The sequence below is a fragment of the Saccostrea echinata genome, unplaced genomic scaffold, assembly GCF_033153115.1.
Source record: "Saccostrea echinata isolate AGI-Se365-2 ecotype Australia unplaced genomic scaffold, CSIRO_AGI_Sech_v1 ptg000054l, whole genome shotgun sequence".
Classification (NCBI taxonomy): Eukaryota; Metazoa; Mollusca; class Bivalvia; order Ostreida; family Ostreidae; genus Saccostrea; species Saccostrea echinata.
In genome coordinates, this window is record NW_026889803.1 from 51,138,470 (window position 1) to 51,157,836 (window position 19,367).

Genomic DNA, 19,367 nt, shown 5'->3' on the forward strand with positions numbered 1-19,367 from the left:
TGTATGAGGTTTTTAACTTAAAAATGACTGAACTGATTTTCATTGGTTTATTTTACTGGACCTCTGACTAGAAGACTGTGATATGAAATATATTGATATTTGTACATGTAGTAAGAGATTTTAGCCAAGAATATTGAGATCTTATTTATAGAATGTTCTTCATACCAGTTCCAATAGAAATAAAATGTGGAAAAACTGAACATAGCACATGTTATGTATGTTTTATCAAACTTACCAATTATTCTGAAACATGGCTTAATCTGCGTCGAACAATAATGTGAATATGTATTCAAAGCAAAAAACAGATTTTGAAATGGATGTGCCAACTACATGTTTCATATTGTCTGTGCAACAGGTGAGGTAATCGGGTGAAGTGATCTTGAATAATCATTTAGACGTTCTATTCTCGATTATGACAGATCACAGAAAAATCATTGCAATTACTAGTATCTTTTTTCCTGTCTTAATTCGCTTTTCACTGGAAAGATTACTATTTTCGTATATTAGTAGCCCCCTATTTATTGGAGATGTAAACATTCGGTCAATAATCATATCAGGAGCCATGGTACTGAAAGTTGACGTAAAGTCGATTGTTTTAGAGGCAGATGAACTAAAAATTAGGAAAGATAAAGGCAAGCCTGGTAAGTTAAAGACTGGGCGTGAGCCCTATGTTTATATCGGCTGGCAGCGAGATAGACTAAATTGCCTTGTTCACCTGTGGCCTAAATCTTTTATTACAGTTAGCAAATTGTAAGCTGCATTTTTTATTGTTTCTTTTTTTAAGTTTTAAACTATTAATTGACATATGGAAGGCACAGATATTTGCAGTCAGGAAAAATTATGCCAAAGTGATAAATTGGGACAAGGGTTGTACTAATAAACGCTAAATCTAAAAATTCAAGAATTCCAAATCACAGCTTAACAAAGATTCTCTTTCACGAGGTTTTTTAAGCCTTGAATAAACCTTTCTTTATTGGAGTTATTGTGTTTTCTGCTAATTCTTAATTTTTTTCTTTCGAACATTTGACCATTTATTTTTTTGTAAAAGATCAAAAAAAAAAAAAAAAAAAAAAAAAAAAAAAAAAAAAAAATCTTTAACATTCTTGCCTAAAGAGAGTGTAGAATATTTATATTCACTCTGGCACTCAGAGTAATTGATACATATTCCATGTATACATTCCTATTTCCACCTTTCCCTGTCCAATGACAAAACATTGGTTTATTAGCTCTTCTGAGCCAAAGGCTCAAAGAGCTAATGCTGTGGCCATTTGTGAGGTGTGTGTAAACTTTTAGAATATGGGCCGTAACTCAAGAACCCCTTGGCCAATTATTGTCAAATTTGTCACAAGGTATCCTTGGCCCAAGGGCTCATTTTATACTAAAACTAGGGTTGTGACCCTTAAACAAGGGGAGATAATTAGGTAAATAAAACCAAAAGTACTGGTTGCTAATAAATCTTCTCAAGAACCACTGGGCAGATTATCACCAAACTTACACAAAAGGAAGAGGATATGTTGTAGATTAAAATTTGCAGGGGGAATCACCCTTGGGCAAAGGGCATGGTCTCAAGGCCACTTCAAAGTTGACCAAAAATTACATTTTATTAAAATGTTGATATTTTGCTCATTATAAGGACTAGGATCATCAAATATTGTCAGTTAATGCATCTAAGGACCTCATATCATGTTGACTCAAAAGTAGATCACACTGACCTACTTTTTAAATTTTGGGGCCATTCTTTTTCAAAATGATTTAGAGGCATATTTTGAACAATTTATGGCCTATGGTCATCAAACTTTGTCATTTGATGTATCTTGGGTCCTAGCTTGGAGTATGTCAACTAAAAAGTAGGTCACCTTGACCTACTTTTAGAATTTTATGACTAATCTTTTTCAAAACATTGAAGGTCATTAATTCGAATACTGGGAGATTTAGAATCATTAAATCTTGTAAGATGATGCATCTTGGGGCCATAAAACATATTTCTTAAAAAGTACCGTACATGTAGGTCACAGTGACCTACTTTTTGAACTTTGCAGGCATTTGATTTCAAAGCGTTTTAGAGGCATATTTTGGACATTTTAAGGGTTATGATCATAAAACTTTGTAAGTTTGTAAGTCTTGGGTCTTCAAAAAACATCAATTGAAAAGTAGGTCACTGTGACCTACTTTTGAAATTTTATGGCTATATTTAAATATTTTGGGTACTATTTGGCTGATAGTCATCAAACTTTGTTAGTTGATGTATCTTGGGTCCTCAGAGTAGGTTGACTGAAAAGTAGGTCACCATGACCTACTTTTCTCAATTTATATGACTATAATTAAATATTTCGGGTACTAATTGGCTTAGAATCAGTGACCTACTTTTGAAAATTTATGGCTTTGATTAAATATTTCAGGTTCTAATTGGCTTAAAATCATCAAACTTTGTCAGTTGATGCATCATGCATCTTGGGTCCTATGGGTACGACAACTGAAAAGTAGGTCACTGTGACCTACTTTTGAAATTTTATGGCTGTGCTTAAATATTTTCGGATACAATTTGCTTAGAATCATCAAAATTTGTCAGTTGATGCACCTTGGGACCTCGGAGTATGTCTACTGAAAAATAGGTCAGTTTTCAATTTATATGGTGATAATGAAATTATTTCGGGTACTAATTGGCTTAGATTCATCAAACTTTGTCAGTTGATGCATCTTGGGTCCTCAGAGGTAGTTGGCTAAAAAGTAGGTCACCATGACCTACTTTTGAGATTTTATTGCGTTATTTAAATAGTGTTAGGTACTAATTGGCTTAGAATCACCAAACTTTGTCAGTTGATGCATCTTGGGTCTGCAGAGTTGGTCGACTGAAAAGTATGTTACTGTGACCTATTTTTGAAATTCTATGGCTTTATTTAAATATATCAGGTACTAATTGGCTTAGAATCATCAAACTTTGTCGGTTGATGCATCTTTGGTCCTAGGAATATGTTGACTTAAGTGTAGGTCACTTTGACCTACTTTTGAAATTTTATGGCTACATTTAAATATTTTCAGGTACCTTTCCAGGTAAGTGCTTACTTTACACAAGTCTTAAATTTTTTTATGACCTAAGAATGTGCCATGACTTGACCAAGGTCATTTCAGCAAGTTTAAGGCCACAGGTAGAAAAAGTGTATAATTTGTGTATAGTACACGGACAACTTTCAAATGGAGAAGCACAGGAAGTTTATACTTGATTGCTAATGACTTAAGAGTGACTTAACCTTGATTCTAGGTTATTTGGTCAAACTCAAGGTCATATTTACAGATAATGTAAAATTTTTGTCTGGTCCATTATGTTGTAAAAGAGAAAATTGAATGCAGTTAAAAGAATTTTTTTTGGGGGGGGGGGGGGGCTCAGTCAGCTTTCTATAATTCTCCTTATGTTTTGACAGTAAACATTAAGATCTGTGATTTGATTGGCTGTCAGAGCTGTGATGAACAATCCAATTCCCTGTCCAGTCTCTTTGTAACACCCCCTAACATTGTCATCAGGTACATCGCTAAAGGTCAGAATTACAAATGGACAGCAGAGACTGTGGAGGTCATGGGGTCAAAGGAAGAGTGTGAGGCACTGAAGAATGAGATCAACAAAAAACTGGGTCAAGGTGAGAGATAGAAGAAAGGATGAATATCTTTCCACAACAAAAAATAAATAGTTAACTGAACATTCAATAAAAAAAAAAAATCAAGCATTCCCTATACATAAATTCTGCTTTTAACTTAGAAATAAGATGGATAAGTCAATCACAATCACCTTGAAATCTCCAGATATGATTTCCATTAAATGCAGATTTGAATGCAGTTTATGAACAACATGCTACTTTAATATTTATTTAGAAAAGGAAAGGCCCAAGAAATTGGCAGTCTTTATCAACCCAATTGGAGGGAGCCAGAATTCTGTGAGTGTTTACAGCAAGGTTATCACCCCTTTATTTAAAGCTGCAAACATCAGCTGTGATGTCATGGGTAAGCATGTCTTCTAATGTGTTTCAACAGCTGTTGAAATCCTTCAGTTTTTCATTTCTAATAGAAATTCCCTGTATACATGTAAATTGATTAAATACTGTACATCACAGATTTAAAAAAAAAAAAATATCATATATCTTATTTCTTCACTCTTCAGTTTCTGAGAGACCAAAGCATATGATTGATCTGGTGAGTGGTTTTGACACAGCTAGTGTAGATGGGTGAGTAATGATGTTTTCTTCTTTACTTTAGAAGGTCTACATCTATGTTTTGTAAAGAGATCCAAAATTACATAATGCTTGTGTACAGGGGAAAATTCTTCTCCAAAACAACAAGGCCATATGTTGTTTGTATTGATATTGAAGTATCTCAATGTTATGTGGATTCAACTTTGATTAAATCATAACTCTCTTAGGGCTAGATTTTTGTCCACAATATGGAGTCAAAGTTTTTATGAAATTAAACAAGGAAAGAAAAAAAAAGCTGATGAAGAAAAGCAGGGTCATAGTTATTCAGGTGAGCAATGTGGCCCATGAGACTCTAGTTTATGTAAATGACACACGTTTATTACTTTGACTCCTAAAAAGAAAACAATATTTATGGCCAGAGGGTCTGACCCCCCTTTCCCTTTTTTTTTTCACAGACAAAATGTCTTCAGGTCTCCCTAAGATGTTACTTACACAAGCATAGGGGGTGTAAATGGGGTTAAGCTGGGTTGTGAAAACTGCCTAAATGATCTTAATATGGTGCCCCCTCACCTTTCTCACAGATTTCCCTATCTGTCTATGGCAATGTGTTTATAGCTAAGATATCTGTACTTGGATGAGTGACCTTTGCATGGAACAACCCTAAAAAAAGCATAATGACTTTAGAGTTGGGTTGCTGGATTTTTTGGAAATTCTTTGTGACTCTGTGGACTTTCTGTCCAGGAGCAACCTTTATATTGGGGAAAGTTACCAAAAATGTACTGGTATATCTTCATGTTGAGATTCTGACAAGAGACAAAAGATTTTTAGAGGAAACCAATTCTTTGAGGTGAAAGGGAGAGAGGGGAGTATTGGGAACAGTAAAGAGGAAGTTCATACTATGTAGTGAGCTGTTCATACTATGTAATGAGCTGTTCATGCTATGTAATTAGCTGTTCATACTATGTAATTAGCTGTTCATGCTGTGTAGTGAGCTGTTCATACTATGTAATGAGCTGTTCATGCTATGTAGTGAGCTGTTCATACTATGTAATTAGCTGTTCATACTATGTAATGAGCTGTTCATGCTATGTAGTGAGCTGTTCATACTATGTAATTAGCTGTTCATGCTATATAGTGAGCTGTTCTTACTATGTAATTAGCTGTTCATGCTATGTAGTAAGCTGTTTATGCTGTGTAGGGAGCTGTTCATACTTTGAATTGAGCTATCTTTTCTGATGATCAGATGTGGTATAATTTACATCAGTTGAAGTTTATTACCAACAAATTTGGTACCAGGTTAGGTGACCATTCCTCATCTCATAAAAAAAAAAGGATCTGTAAGGACAATTATTTAGAGCAGAATCACCACATTCAAATGTTGAAATTCTGGATGAAACAGCTACATATATCTTCGATTGAACTTTTCTTAATTTGAAATATTCCTGCATATGAGTATGTAATGTATTTGTAAGATGGTATTTTGTGTCCTGTTTGTGTTTCTTTGCAATGAGTCATCAAACAGATGGTGGATTTTGTTTTAGATTGGTTGTTGTGGGTGGTGATGGAACACTACTTGAGATTTTAAATTGTCTCCTGACTAGAGTCCAAAAAGAGGCTGGGTTGGATTATGACCAGCCAACCTGTAAACTGAAACCACTGGAGGTGCCAATAGGAATCATCCCAACAGGTAACTATGGGGACTGAAGGAAATTTTTGAAGGTCAGGTATTTTGTTATTAACAGCTTTACACAAATAAAAAAAATGTTTCTTATCTGCATAAAATGATAGTGTATGTGTACTTAAAAAGTAGGCTTCATATTTTAGCGGCTTTATTGTAGACAACGATGCGCTAATTCATGAATACGGCTAAGATCTCATATATAAATACAACATATGGCACAGAAGTGTGTAGCGCTAATTCATGAATACACCAATAACTTTATACCCAGTGAGTGCGCTAAATTTTGAATACACCAATTTAGTACCTTTTGTAAAACCCTAGTAGTAAGTAGTGCTAAAAATAAACACACAATTTCCAGGTAACAGACACATGCAGAAGAGGTTTATCTCTCCTACATACATTGACTGAATTGCATTTTTTTTTTTTTTTACATTTGTTCACACATTATAATTCAATTCCTGGTTAACTTTGTATTACAGGAACTGGTAATGGTGCTGCTTCAGGCCTGTATGGTAATAAAGATGTTGTCACTGCTGTTCTACACATCATCAAAGGTCAGTTATGTAGTTACAAGATGTAAGGGAATATAATGTATATAGATTTTGCCTATATTGTGATTAGGAAAATGAATCATAAATGTAATGAATGCATTGCACAGCTGCTATTCCCACAAACACACATTTCTTTACTCCTTATTAATTTAAATAAAATAAAATGCTGTTTTACTTTTTTGTTTTAGGTCAAACTAATTATAATAATGCCCAGGCAATTTATAGTGGTGGCAAGCTAGTATCTTTCAGTGGTGGAGTTTGTGTAGCATATGGGTTGTTCTCTGACATTATTTACCATACAGACAGGAATAGGTGGCTGAAAAGGGCAAGATATGTTGGTAGGAATTGGCCAAAATTTCAAATGTTTTTAGATTATGAAAATATCAATGGTAGATATGGATTGCTCACTTTTAAAATATACATGTACACATGTATATGTACAGTTGTGGATTCAGGAAAAGAAAATGAAGAATTTCTGGCTGTAGTGTTTTATAATTGCATTATTTCACATTTCAGTTGTTCCTATAAATGTGCTACTCTTCAAAAGACAAAGGCAATTTACTGCAAAAGTTACTCTTTTCCCAATGTAAGTTGAACTTTTTCTGCTAAACAAGCATGTTGTATACTGCATTTGTATACAGGAATTCTTTTTCGACCAACTATGTAATTTTTTTTTTTAATTTAGCTCATCTGAGCTGAAGGTTCAAGTGTTGAGCTTTTCTCAAGAACAGCAGGATCATGTTTATATTTAAGGATCCTCAGGTTGTTCAGCTTCAAGTTTGTTCAAACCATGGCCAGTGTAGAAAGGGTAAAGCCAAAAAAAGGGGACCAATTTTATGTGGAAAAATATAGGAGTGGATCAAAAAATTCTTTTTAAGAGTATAGCAGTGTCACACTTAATCATATTAATATGTAAACTGTAACATTCCCAAATTGTGTGGATTCAAGTTTGTTAACATTTATTACACTGATGTTAGGATTGGGCTAAAATAAATTTAAGGATGAACTTACAGTTACTTAATGCATGTGTAAAGGGACTTTTGTCAAAAAAATCTTTTTCCCAGGAACAGCTAGGCCATATTGAAGCATCCCCATGGGGTAATTGAGACCAATAAATGTGAAAATTTCATGGGAATAAAGATGGAAAAAATCTTAATAAAATCTTTTTCTTCTGAAAAACACCAAAGCCAAGTTAACTAGGGTGAGCAATGTGATCCATAGACCTCTTGTTAGCTCAACTGAGGTGAAAAAATTCAAGTGAGCTTTTCTGATCATAATTTGACTGTTGTTTGTCATTATTGTTCATGTAGTCATTGTTGTCATTATAAACTTTTTACAATTTCATCTTCTTCTCCAGAACCACTGGGCCTATTTCAACCAAACTTGGCACAGGGTATCCTTGGGTAAAGTTTCGGTAAAAAGGATTTTAGTTTGTTCAGATGAAGGGCCACATCCTCTTCCAGGGGGAGATAACTTAGAAAAAAGAAATCGTCTTCTCAAGAACCACTGGGCCAGAAAAGATGAAACTTATATGAAAGTTTCCTGACATAGTGTAGATTCAAGTTTGTCCAAATCATGACACTTGGGTGTAGGGCGGGGCTACTATGGGCAATCAAAATTTTACCTGGGTATAAATAAGAAAAATCTTTAAAAATCTTCTCAAGAATAGAAAAGGCATGATAATCATACTTTTATATGGAAGCATCCTCAGGCATTGTAGATTCAAGTTTGTTCAAATCATGACCCCCTAGGGGGAAGGGTGGGGCTGTAATGGGCCAACAAAGTTTTCCATGGGTATATATAGGAAAAGTCTTATCAAGATCAGCAGAGCCATGAGCAGTATTATATATATGGAAAAATCTAAAGGTAGTATTTAAATCCCCGGGGTGAAGATATTATCCTTTTTCTCCTATAGGGAGCAGAATACAGACTCCAAAGATGGAGATACAGAAGCCGCAGGCAGGGAAGAAGCAGCAGCAACAGAAGGAATAGGTGACGAATTTATCATAGGAAATGTAATTTTCAAACAATCACAAATATCAGATTATTCATATCCAGTCAACATTTTCAGATATTGAAGGGAGATGTATAAGCATTGCCTCTTCTGGAGCAAATCAGAACTATGTTTTTCCCCCATTTGGTGCCTCTATTGTGTCATCAATAAAATACCCCTGTGAATTTATGGTAGTGCTGTATAGAGAATGCCAAAAGCTTGCTTTTCTAAGTCATTTTATGAGTTGTGCACTTGAAAAACCAGATGCAGTGAGTAACTTGCTATTATAAGCTGTCAATGAAGAGCCACATCCAAATAGCTTTCATCTCATTGATTTGTTCTCCACTTTGAACTTTTGCACACAAGCATCTGATTTTATTTATTTTTCCTTAAATAGATAAGATAAACCCCTATCTAATAAAAAGAAAATTAAAAAAGTTCAGGTACCTATGAATTTGTAGTTTTCAGAGGTGACATTTTAGAAGCATGAATACATGTGCTGAAAACCAAGTATTATTCATGACAACTTTTATTTGTGATTTTTCAGTTTAAATCTGTCCACAGGGACTAATTTTCGTGACTGAGGAATTATGCATAAATTCACAATGACATAAACAGTTAGTTGGAAAAAAATTCATGAGTAAGAGAAGGTCTTGAAACTTGCCAAAATGAATAGAAGTTGGTTTACAAGATGCATAATCTTTGATTTTGTGCATATTGTTATTGCACTTATTAAGCAAGATTGTTTTTCACTCCATTTTGAATTCATAGTTGACTGTTGTTATCAAGTTTCTTCAATAAAGTGTTACTTTCTGCACAGAAGCAGCAAAAATAAAAGTACAGTGAAAATATAGCTGCCCCGTATACATACACACTCAAGAGCAATAGTAAGTCAAACAAGTCGAAGGTTAAGCATGACATAATTTGTTGGTGAAATTAGTTGCTGTGTCTAAGTATCTGAAACAGTGTGACTCGGACATAATCAGACTCAATTTCCTAAATTAGCAGATTATGTTTCAAGCTATATTTGTACCCTGCAATTGAAGTTTGGGAGGAGGAGGTATATATGAATCATCTTGTCTGTCTATCCATACAATCTTGCCCAGGCTTTAACTTTGTAATGGAGAATTATTGGAAGGTCATACTTTGGACAAAGACTGTTTATGACCTGTGAGTGTGCCATAACCTTGACCTTGTTCAAGGTTATTCCAACAAAGTCACTGGTCTACAACCTCTTTATGGAGTAAGAATGGAAGTTTCAATTCATTCTTTATACAAAGATTGCTTATGACCTGATAGTATGTCATGACTTTGAATCAATGTCAATTGATTAACTTCAAAGTCACATATAGGAAAATGTTTCATTTCTGTCCTTTCCAGATCTTGTAATGGAGAATATTAGAGACTCATACTTATCACAAATATTGCATGATGTGAGGGTATGTATTGACCAAGCCAATGTCATTCCAGCAAGTTCAAGGCCACTGGCAAACAGTGTTTTATTTGTGTCCTGAATTATAACTTTCATATTGAGAATAATTGGAAGTTGAGACTTGACATAAAGATTGCTTATGACCTAAGGGTGTGACATGATCTAAGCCAAGGTCATTTTGGCAATTTAAGGTCACTGGCAGAAAAAGTGTTCAATTCTTGTCTGGTCTATAACTTTCTAATGGATAAACATTGGGAGTTCATACTTCACCCAAATATTTCTTGTCTTGAAGGTGTGTCATGATCTTGACCCAAGGCAATCTGACAACTTCAAGGTTATTGGCAGAAAAAGTATAAAATTTTTGTTGAAAGTTGAAACTTTATAATTATTCATGAGCTAAAAGTATGTCATAACCAATGTCAAATTTATAATTTTATAATGGAGAAAGATACTGGATTCAAAGATTACTTATGACCACAGGATATATCATTTTTTAATCCAAGGTCATTTTAGCAAGTTCAAGATCACATTTACAAAATTGGCACTTAAGAAAATTGCAGTTTGGGGGTTGGGGGGTTATTAATTTGGGAGCTTGCTCTCAGTACCTCTTGTTATCAATGGTGTTATTTTCACATTACCTTGAAAATATCCAAAATTCATATTAGGGACTTTGTGAACATACTGAATACTAGTATCTCTGAAGTTAATGTACATGTATATGCTAATGTTTGTTTGTTTGTATGTTGTTTAACGTCCCTCTCAAGAATTTTTCACTCATATGGAGACGCCACCACTTGCCGGTGGAGAGCTGCAAATTTTGTCCTATACTGGGCACTTACGGCCATTGAGCAGTGAGGGATCTTTTTTGTGCCAGCACCTACTGCAACACAGGACCTCGGTTTATATGGTCTCATCCGAAGGACCAGTCTCCACGTCCCACAGTGGGATTCGAACCCGGAACGTAAGGATCAACTCCTTACGCTGCAACTCTAGAGCAGACGCTCTAACCACTGCGCCACGCGGGTGACTATATGCTAATGTATATAAGCCAAGAGATCTAAAAAGGGATTCTTATTGTTTTTTAATTGATTAACCTCCAGTTGGCAAGTTATACTGATTATTACTTTACATTCATGTTGAAAATAGATATGTAGTCCTGAAATTCATTCTTTCTGTGTCAGTCAGGCAGGTTCTTTATATAATGGCAGATGATATAATAAGTTCAGTTGGTAGAGCAACTGCGAAGAATACAAGGGTACAAGAATTCTGGTCCATCCTTCACATTTTTCCCCATTCTGTTACACTTCAAATTGGTTTTCTTTAAGGCTTTTCCTATTGTGCTTATGGTATAAACTAATACAGAGTTAGTTAAATTATTTTGCAGAAGCAGAATTTTCAAGTAATTTAATTGGAGTGGCATCTTTTGGGATTGATTTTCTCAGTGCTGCAACTGATTCAAAGCTGGACTTTGTTAAAGCAGCACAGAGCGGCAGACAAAAAGATGGTTTCTGTCTGTTTATCAACAAACACACAAGCCGGACCAAATTCTTAACTCATTTCTTCCAGTTAATGACCTTGTCCAGGTCTGCAGTATGTATTCATTTTTTGTGCAAGTTAGTTTTTGGGATGGAAATATATTTTGATGTTTGGTGAAGCAAATTTTAATCGGTTGTTATATATTTAATTAACTGCTTAAAGTTTAACAGAAATGGGAAAAAGGGTAATTATTTTTTGATCAATCACAAACTCATCCACAACAATCTTATACATATTCTGTGTGACATTTTTTCAAAAGTAAAATTTAAACACAGTGTTTAAACTGAATTTAAAATATTTTATAAAATACTTCAAGATACTGATATGAAATTTATTTTGATGTTGCTCTTCATTGAACTATATTTTAAAAATCATAACTGACAATAGATGATCATTTGCTTACATTACTATCATATTAATTTTGATATTATTTATACTTTAGTTTGAGAAGGACTTTTTGAGTACTCACTCAGTTCATGGTTATAAAGTGAAAGTTCTGAGTCATGACGAGTCCCCACAGGCAAACTCGGAGGAAGCAGAAATCAACAAGATGCTTGATGTAGATGGAGAACTGATAGAAATTGTTGATGAAGAATATGAAGTTTGGTAAGAGTTTCCCATAAAATGTATAGTTAAGTTTTTTTTGTTCCATACTCGATCTAAGTTTTTTTGTCTTCTTGAAGTGCATGATAGAGTTAATATAAGATAGTTTAATTGATACTGTGTCCAGGAGCTACTAGTGAGTGTCTAGTAGCCACTAATTAAGTTTGTTCAGTGTTTACAGTAGGCATTTGTTAAGTATATATATAAGGCATCTGTTGAGTTGGCAGAAGGCCCATTTAAAGTCTATAGTATGCACCTGTTGAGTATAAAGCAGGCACCTGTTAAGTAAATTGGCACCTCGTTGAGTTTATAACAGGCTACTGCTGGGTTTACAGGATGCACCTGTTGCATTTAGAGTTGACCCCTAAAGTAAACAGGCACCTATTGAATCTACAAAAGGCACCTGTTAAGTAAATGGGTACCTACTGAGGCTACAGAAGACACCTATTAAATAAATAGACACTTATTGAGGCTACAGAAGACACCTATTAAATAAACAGGCACCTATTGAGTCTACAGAAGGCACCTGTTAAGTTTTTATGCACCTGCTAAGTTTAAAGTAGTCACCTGTTAAATTCACCTGTTAAATGTATAAGCACCTGTTGAGTAGACAAAAGGCACCTGTTAAGTATAAAGATGCTATCTGTTGAGCTTTCAATAGCCAATATTGTATCCAGAAGAACACATCTGAGTATCCTCATCCACTCAACTACCTGTTTCCAATCTAAATGTAAAGCTAGATAATGTCATCAATATACCTATATGTAGATAACATCACAAACCTCTATCTACTAGTCACCTAAACTGTATGTAGTGGGCAGCTGCTAGGTACCTGTTAGTGAATAAGTATTTTAAATGGACATCAGGTAGGTATCCAGCAGATGAATACGTAGGTGATGCATCATCCAGAAGACCTAAGATTTACTAAACAATCAAGTGATCAGAATTATCTTTTTTATAAGAATCACACAAAATAATGTTGAAATTTTGTCTTTACATTTCTTTAGGAACCACATGAGCATAATAAAATTCTATACATGTTGGTGAGAATGGAAAAGAAGGACTTTTAAAGTTTTGTCATCAAATGGAGCTGCAGATCATCCTCAAAACAGGAGTCAAATTGTTACTATATACAGAGAAATTTTTGTCCTGTTTTATTTTCACCCCTTAGCCCTACTCACAGGTGGGTGAATTTAAAATGGGTGAATTCAAAAAACACAGTATAATTTCTTAAACAGAATTGCAACTGGGCGAATTTAAAATGGGCAAAATTGTTTTCGTGAAAGGGTGAAAATAACATGGGGCGAAAATAACCCTTTATACTGTTATAGTATTACTTCATGTCATTGTGTGCAATGTTTCATAACCATTTTCAGAAAACTATTTTAGTCATTAATAGATAAACCAATATCAGTCCATATACTTATGCATGTATTTTTCTGTGAAGGTAAACACTTCAACCTTATATATGGTGTCATTTGTAGATGTTATTTGTTGTACATGTATCTTTAAGCTCACCTTGATGAAGTCTATGGAGCTTACCGCTATAATTTGGCTTTTTGTGTCAACATCCCAGGTTCAAGTTTCTGGAACAGATGTATTTCAAAGTAACTCTCTGCCCTTTATTGATTAGAGCTGCATGAATGAGGCATTATGTTTTTTATTACATGTGCTGTTCTGGTTTCAGATGCTGCATGTATAGCTAGGGATTTCCAGAAGAATGACCAAGTTATCTTTTTGGCGCAGGTTACAATTTTTGGAGCAGGTCTCATTCCCAAATAACTATATACCCTAAGGTGATTAATCTTGCATAGATGAAGTTTTTGGAGCAGGTCCATTCAGTTTTAAGTAACTCTTAGACTTATATGGACAAAACTTGCATGGATGACGTATCTAGAGATGCACACAACCAGAGATGGACCTTAGTTTTAATCACCTGAATCACTCAGGGACAAAGTGCATATGGAGGATTAACAAGGGTGCTTCTTTCACAGTTGAGAAATTTGTGACCCTAAGGTCAGGGGTTTTGGGTGGGTGGATGTTCTTTTAATTAAACAGTGAAAATGCATTATTTCTTTGAAAATCTTCTTCTGTGCTCCTGGGTATTTAGCAAATAAACTTAAAGCATGGTTATGATCAGCAAGGGTGCTTCTTCCACATTTGTGAAAATGTGGCACTAAGGTTGAGGGTTTTGGCTGGATGGATGTTAATTATATAGTGAAAATGCATTACTTCTTTTGAAAATCTTCTTTTCTCCTGGGTATTAAACAAACAAACTAATTGCAAAGTTATGATGAGCAAGGGTGCCTCTTCAAAAATTGTGAATTCCATGGCCATTGGGCCAGGGGTTCTGGTGATAGGGCAAGGCTTTATTAATTATGTAGTGAAAATGCATTATGTCTTTGAAAGTCTTCTCCACTCCTTTATATTTAGCAGATAAACTAAGTGTGTGATTATGATTAGCAAGGGTGCCTCTTCTAAAATTGTGCATTTCTCGGTCCCTGATCAGGGGCTCTATTGATTATATGGTGAAAATGCATTTATTCTTTGAAAATCTTTTCTGCTTCTGGTTATTTAGCAGATAAACTGACTGCATGATTATGATGAGCAAGGGTGCCTGATCCAGAATTGTTAAATTTGTGTACCTTTGGTCAGGGATTCTGGTGTTAATGATGGACTCACTTAATTATATGTAGTGAAAGTGCATAAAATCTTCTCTGCTTATGGACATCAAAGAGGAAAAAAAAACAGTACAAAGTCATAATGAGCAAGGGTAATAAGCAGATTTATGGCATTCTGGACCACTTGGTCATGTGTTCTGGTGGTGGGTAGGGCTCTGTTGATCTTAAGAAATTTCTATTCTCTTTAGAGAAGTTATTGCCCTTTCTTTTCATTTATGATGATTGATAACTGTACTAGATGATAAATAATGTAATTGTAAGATCAGTTTAATAAAAGAATTATACAAGAATTTTTATTGTATCATACAAAAAGTACTTCATAGCTTTTAATGGTCATATAGACTTATAAATAATATCTAATAGAAAATGGCTAAAAAATTCCTTATCTTTATACACTAAATGTTTTTCAAAGACCAAGAGAGATCAATGTGAGAGAAAGTGAGAGGGGTTTACTACAAATGTTTTGTTTGGTCTGCATGGTGATGGTGACAAGTGGGGGCAGGTACATGTACAGGCAAATAAAAAGGTCTACTTTATGATATGTTACTGAGTACTAGAATTAAAATTGTGTTGGGCCCCTGATCATCCTATTTCTGTTGTTTTGGGGCAACATATCTTCATCTATCAGTTTATTTTGCTTTATTGTATGGATCCTGATTAGGGCCTCGCAAGGATTTGCGGGTGCCCTATAGTAATCACTCTGTCTGTCTGTCTGTCTGTCATTCTTCTGTCCACAAATTTTCTGTTTTTTTTTCTAATAACTTTTTTTAGGGTTGACCAATTAAGTTCAAATTTGGTATGTTGGTTGAATAGGCAGTAAGACATATTTTGATGCTAAGTTTGGTTCTCTATGTCATCCGGTTTGGAGCTGGGGTGGTGGGGTAGATTCCTTAACTTTATATAAGAGTGAATAGGCAAAGAGAGATAACTGCTGAGAATGTTCCTATTGTAATCTATGAGAGGTTGCAGTGAGTCTCTTGGGATTAATTAACTTTCCTCTTGAAGAAAATCCAAAGCATTTATCTTTATCTGCCACATTGAGATTAATTAACACCTCTGTCTGCAAATGAAGTTTGTTTTGAAGTTAAGGTCAATTCTGAATGATGTTTACATTCTCTGAAATGTGGATTTAAATAATGTTCATACTTTATTTTGGTAAAATACACAATGAGTTATGATTTTATTGAATTCTAAAAACAAGATATAGATAAAGATATCGTTTTTATTATTATTTTCTTTTTTTTCTTTTTTTCTGCCATATGTAAATTCAAGAATACTAATTATTTTAACAGGTATTCAGATAATAACCTCATTCTATCATTGCTGAAAAAGTTAGAAGAAAAGGTTGAGAGAGCAGTATAATTAATCCCGTGGGTTTGATTATCTTGCTGGTTTGCAGAATATTTTAGAGGGTTATCTTTCTGTCACTTTAAGATTAATTAACACCTTTGTCTGCAACTGATATTTGTTTTGAAGTTAAGGTCAAGCCTGGGTGATATTTGCATTCACTGAGGGCTGGCATTTTAGAAAACACATGCTTCATTCATTTTTAAATATACATTTAATTGAGTTATTATAGATATGATGTTTTTTACTGCCTTATGTAAATACAAGGATACTATTTACAAATTGTTGGATAATTAGCAGTTGCTGTTGCTTATTCTTTATATATTTTGAATTTTTTTGGAATCAAGTAAAATTCTCATCCCCTAATCTGCACCCTTATATTTCTAACCCTCGGCGGGGCCCTTGCTGACTGGTCAGATTTCTAGTTTAATTACAGTGTTGTATAATACTCAGGTGACTGTTAAGGCCCTTGACCTCTTGTTATACATGTAATATAAAATACAAAAGTACTTTCATGATTTTTAATGGTGAGGTAGACTTGTATATAATAGATAAATAAAAATTAGATAAAAATACTTTTCCTTTGAACATTAAATTTTCATCAAAGACAAAGAGAGGCCAATGTCAGAGGGAATAAGATGGGTTTACTAATAGTACTGTCAAGTACTATTGTTTTGTTTGGTCAGAATGGTGAAAGTGACAAATGGGGACAAGTGAATAGATCCACTTTAAGATGCACATTAGTGGACATTTGTTTGGTTTGAGACTTTGCCCTACTTAACATTCATCAAGGTGAGCTTTTAATCTTTGATTATCTGTGTTTTAATGGAAATTAGGCCAAGATCACCCACACTTAATTCAAGTTTATAAAGTGTTACTCAAATTATTTGCTATGATGGTGCTAATAAATGATTATACAGTTGAACTTTGGTATCTTGAACACTGATATCTCAAATACCATGGATATGTTGAAGTGAAATGGAAGTTCCAACCACTTATTTTTTTAAGTATTCAACCCTTGATATCTTGAATGCTTGGATATCTCAAAGTTTTTTCTCGGTTCCATCGAGTTCAAGATAACGAGGCTTGACTGTACATAAATTCATATTTATATAAATTTTATTTGGAGATCTTTGTATAAAATAAAAATAGTTGATCTTTATTGTGATTTTTCTTGCTTTTTGTTAAAAATGTGTGAATTGAAAGCTATTGGTTGGGTATTTGAATTTAGATTTTTTTTTTTCTGTAAAGGGTATCAAAAATTGGGTATATAAATAAACTTATTAATAAGAAGATTGCTCAGCTCGGACAGTGTTTGTCTTCAATGAGTGTTCACAATTTTTAGGTCACATGAATCACTCAGTTGACCTATTGCTGTTTTTGTCCTTTTTTTGTCTCTGCTCCTGGGTACTAAGCAGACAGAACTTAGTGCATGGTTATAATGAGCAATTCTAAAATTCATGCTGATATTAGGGTGGGGCTTTATTGATCACCTAGTGAAGATTCTTTAATTCTTTGAAAATCTCCTCTACTCTTTCCAGACAAGCAGACAAACTTGGTGAATAGTTATGATGAACAAGGGTGCCTCTACCTAAAGTGTGAAATTTATGGCCCCTGGGTTAGGAGCTCTGGTGTTAAGAGTTGCACTCAATTGATCATATTACGTCACGGTAGCTCAGTCGGTAGAGCGCTCGCTCCGTGATTGGAAGGTCGTGAGTTCGAATCTCGGCCGCGACTGACCTAAGTCGATAAAAATAGGTAGCAATTTAACTGTTCCTTCGCCATGCGCTCGGCACATTGAAGTGAAAGTTGCGGGTCCTTTGGATGAGACCTTAAAAACCGAGGCCCCGTGTCACGGCAGGCGTTGGCACGATAAAGATCCTTCACTACTCAATGGCCATGAGTGCCGAGTAAAGGTCAAAATTTGAAGCCCTTCACCGGTATATGGTGACGTCTCTATATGAGTGAAAAATTCTCGAATGGGACTTAAAACAATATACAATCAGTCAATTGATCATATAGTGAAATTGCATCAATTCTTTGAAAATATTCTCTGCTTCTGGGTATTAAGCAGGCATGCTAAGTACATAGTTATGATGAGGAAAGGTGCTTCTATAAATTCATGGCCCCTGAGTAAGGGATCCTGGCCCGGGGGCCATAAAACTTAGATTAGCTTACCTGTGAGCTCATTCTCACTTTTGTGCCATAAATTCCTTTCGTAAAAGTGAGATTGAGATCAAAATTAAGTGAGCTCGTCGAAGTTTTATGGCACCGGTGCCTGGTGTTAGGGTGGGGCTATATTGATCATATAGTGAAATATATTAATTCTTTGAATTTTTATTAAACCCTTTTTCTCCTACTGAACTGAACTCATCACAATTTTACAATTGTATACAGAGATATACATAAACAATTGTGAGAAATTAAAAAAGGTTAATAGAGCAATTTTGTTTTAAGGGGGATGCACATGATTTGGTTAGTCAAATTGAAGAAAAACCGGGGTTCCTTCTTTGCTCGAATTCAGTAAAATTTGGTACACGGTTAGACTTCATAGAAATATATAATCTATTTTTCGTTTTTTTTTTTTATTATTTCATCGCTGTTGCCATAGTTACACAAAATAGAAATTTATGTGAAATTCTTTCAAAACGCTTCTCCTTGTGTTTCGGTCCGAGTTCAGTAAAACTTGATACATAAGTAAAAGTACACTTGAATACATGCACATTTTTTATCATATAGCTAACAAGTAGCATCTTATGAGACTGTAGCTCTACTGGTTTGTACCTGTAACAAAGGAAGAGAAAAGAAATACTTGCACTTGAAACTGCAACAGCAATAAATAGAATATTGGTCCTTGGTTTAGTTTAGTTTTTTGGCAACATTTCATTGCAATCAGACTGAAACTGTTGGAGGAGTAGCCTTTTGAAAGAATTTCACGGAAATTTCTATATTTAGTCATCATGGCAACATCGTTAATCAAAATAAAAAACCGATTCACAGAATTATGTATTTTAATGTAGTCTACTTGTGTGAAAAGTTAAATTGAAATCAGACGAAAACTGTAGAAGGAGTAACATTTTGAAAGAATTTCACAGAATTTCTATTTTAAGTAACCATTATAATACCATTATTCAATAACAAAAGAAAAACCCATACACAGAATTACGTATAATTATCACAGTGAAAAATTCACTGTTCAAGAAAGAACTTTATTTTGGACTTTACTTTTCAATTTTTAAGTTGCGTCATATTTTATTTCTCACGATATGTTTTGCGAATCTAATTGTTTAATTGACCAGTGACACTTTTCGGACTCTTGATCTGTTGTTACAAAGAGACAGAGTGCTATGTCTCAAGAACTA

General features: G+C 34.4%; 1 protein-coding gene across 2 annotated transcripts; it reads left to right on the plus strand.

Moving 5' to 3' along the window:
* Positions 1-556: 556 nt before the first annotated feature.
* Positions 557-17,165, plus strand: LOC133205607 (ceramide kinase-like). 2 transcript variants are annotated; one of them, XM_061341446.1, is made up of 12 exons: positions 557-641; positions 3,420-3,632; positions 3,865-3,993; positions 4,151-4,214; positions 5,723-5,868; positions 6,342-6,416; positions 6,602-6,751; positions 6,930-6,999; positions 8,329-8,405; positions 8,485-8,675; positions 11,817-11,980; positions 12,985-17,165. In XM_061341446.1, the coding sequence occupies exons 1-12, from the start codon at positions 563-565 to the stop codon at positions 13,022-13,024; spliced, it is 1,398 nt and encodes a 465-aa protein (XP_061197430.1). In that variant the 5' UTR covers positions 557-562; the 3' UTR covers positions 13,025-17,165. The 2 variants fall into 2 exon arrangements, with proteins under 2 accessions (XP_061197430.1, XP_061197429.1); XM_061341445.1 differs by lacking the exon at positions 8,485-8,675 and adding an exon at positions 11,223-11,428.
* Positions 17,166-19,367: the final 2,202 nt, after the last annotated feature.

Excerpts from the sequence above, each read along its gene's own strand:
- LOC133205607 (XM_061341445.1), top strand. The coding sequence starts at position 563 with ATGGTACTGAAAGTTGACGTAAAGTCGATTGTTTTAGAGGCAGATGAA. Across the intron at positions 5,869-6,341 it reads AATAGGAATCATCCCAACAG|GAACTGGTAATGGTGCTGCT; the intron begins GTAACTATGGGG and ends TTTGTATTACAG. Across the intron at positions 11,429-11,816 it reads TGACCTTGTCCAGGTCTGCA|TTTGAGAAGGACTTTTTGAG; the intron begins GTATGTATTCAT and ends TTTATACTTTAG.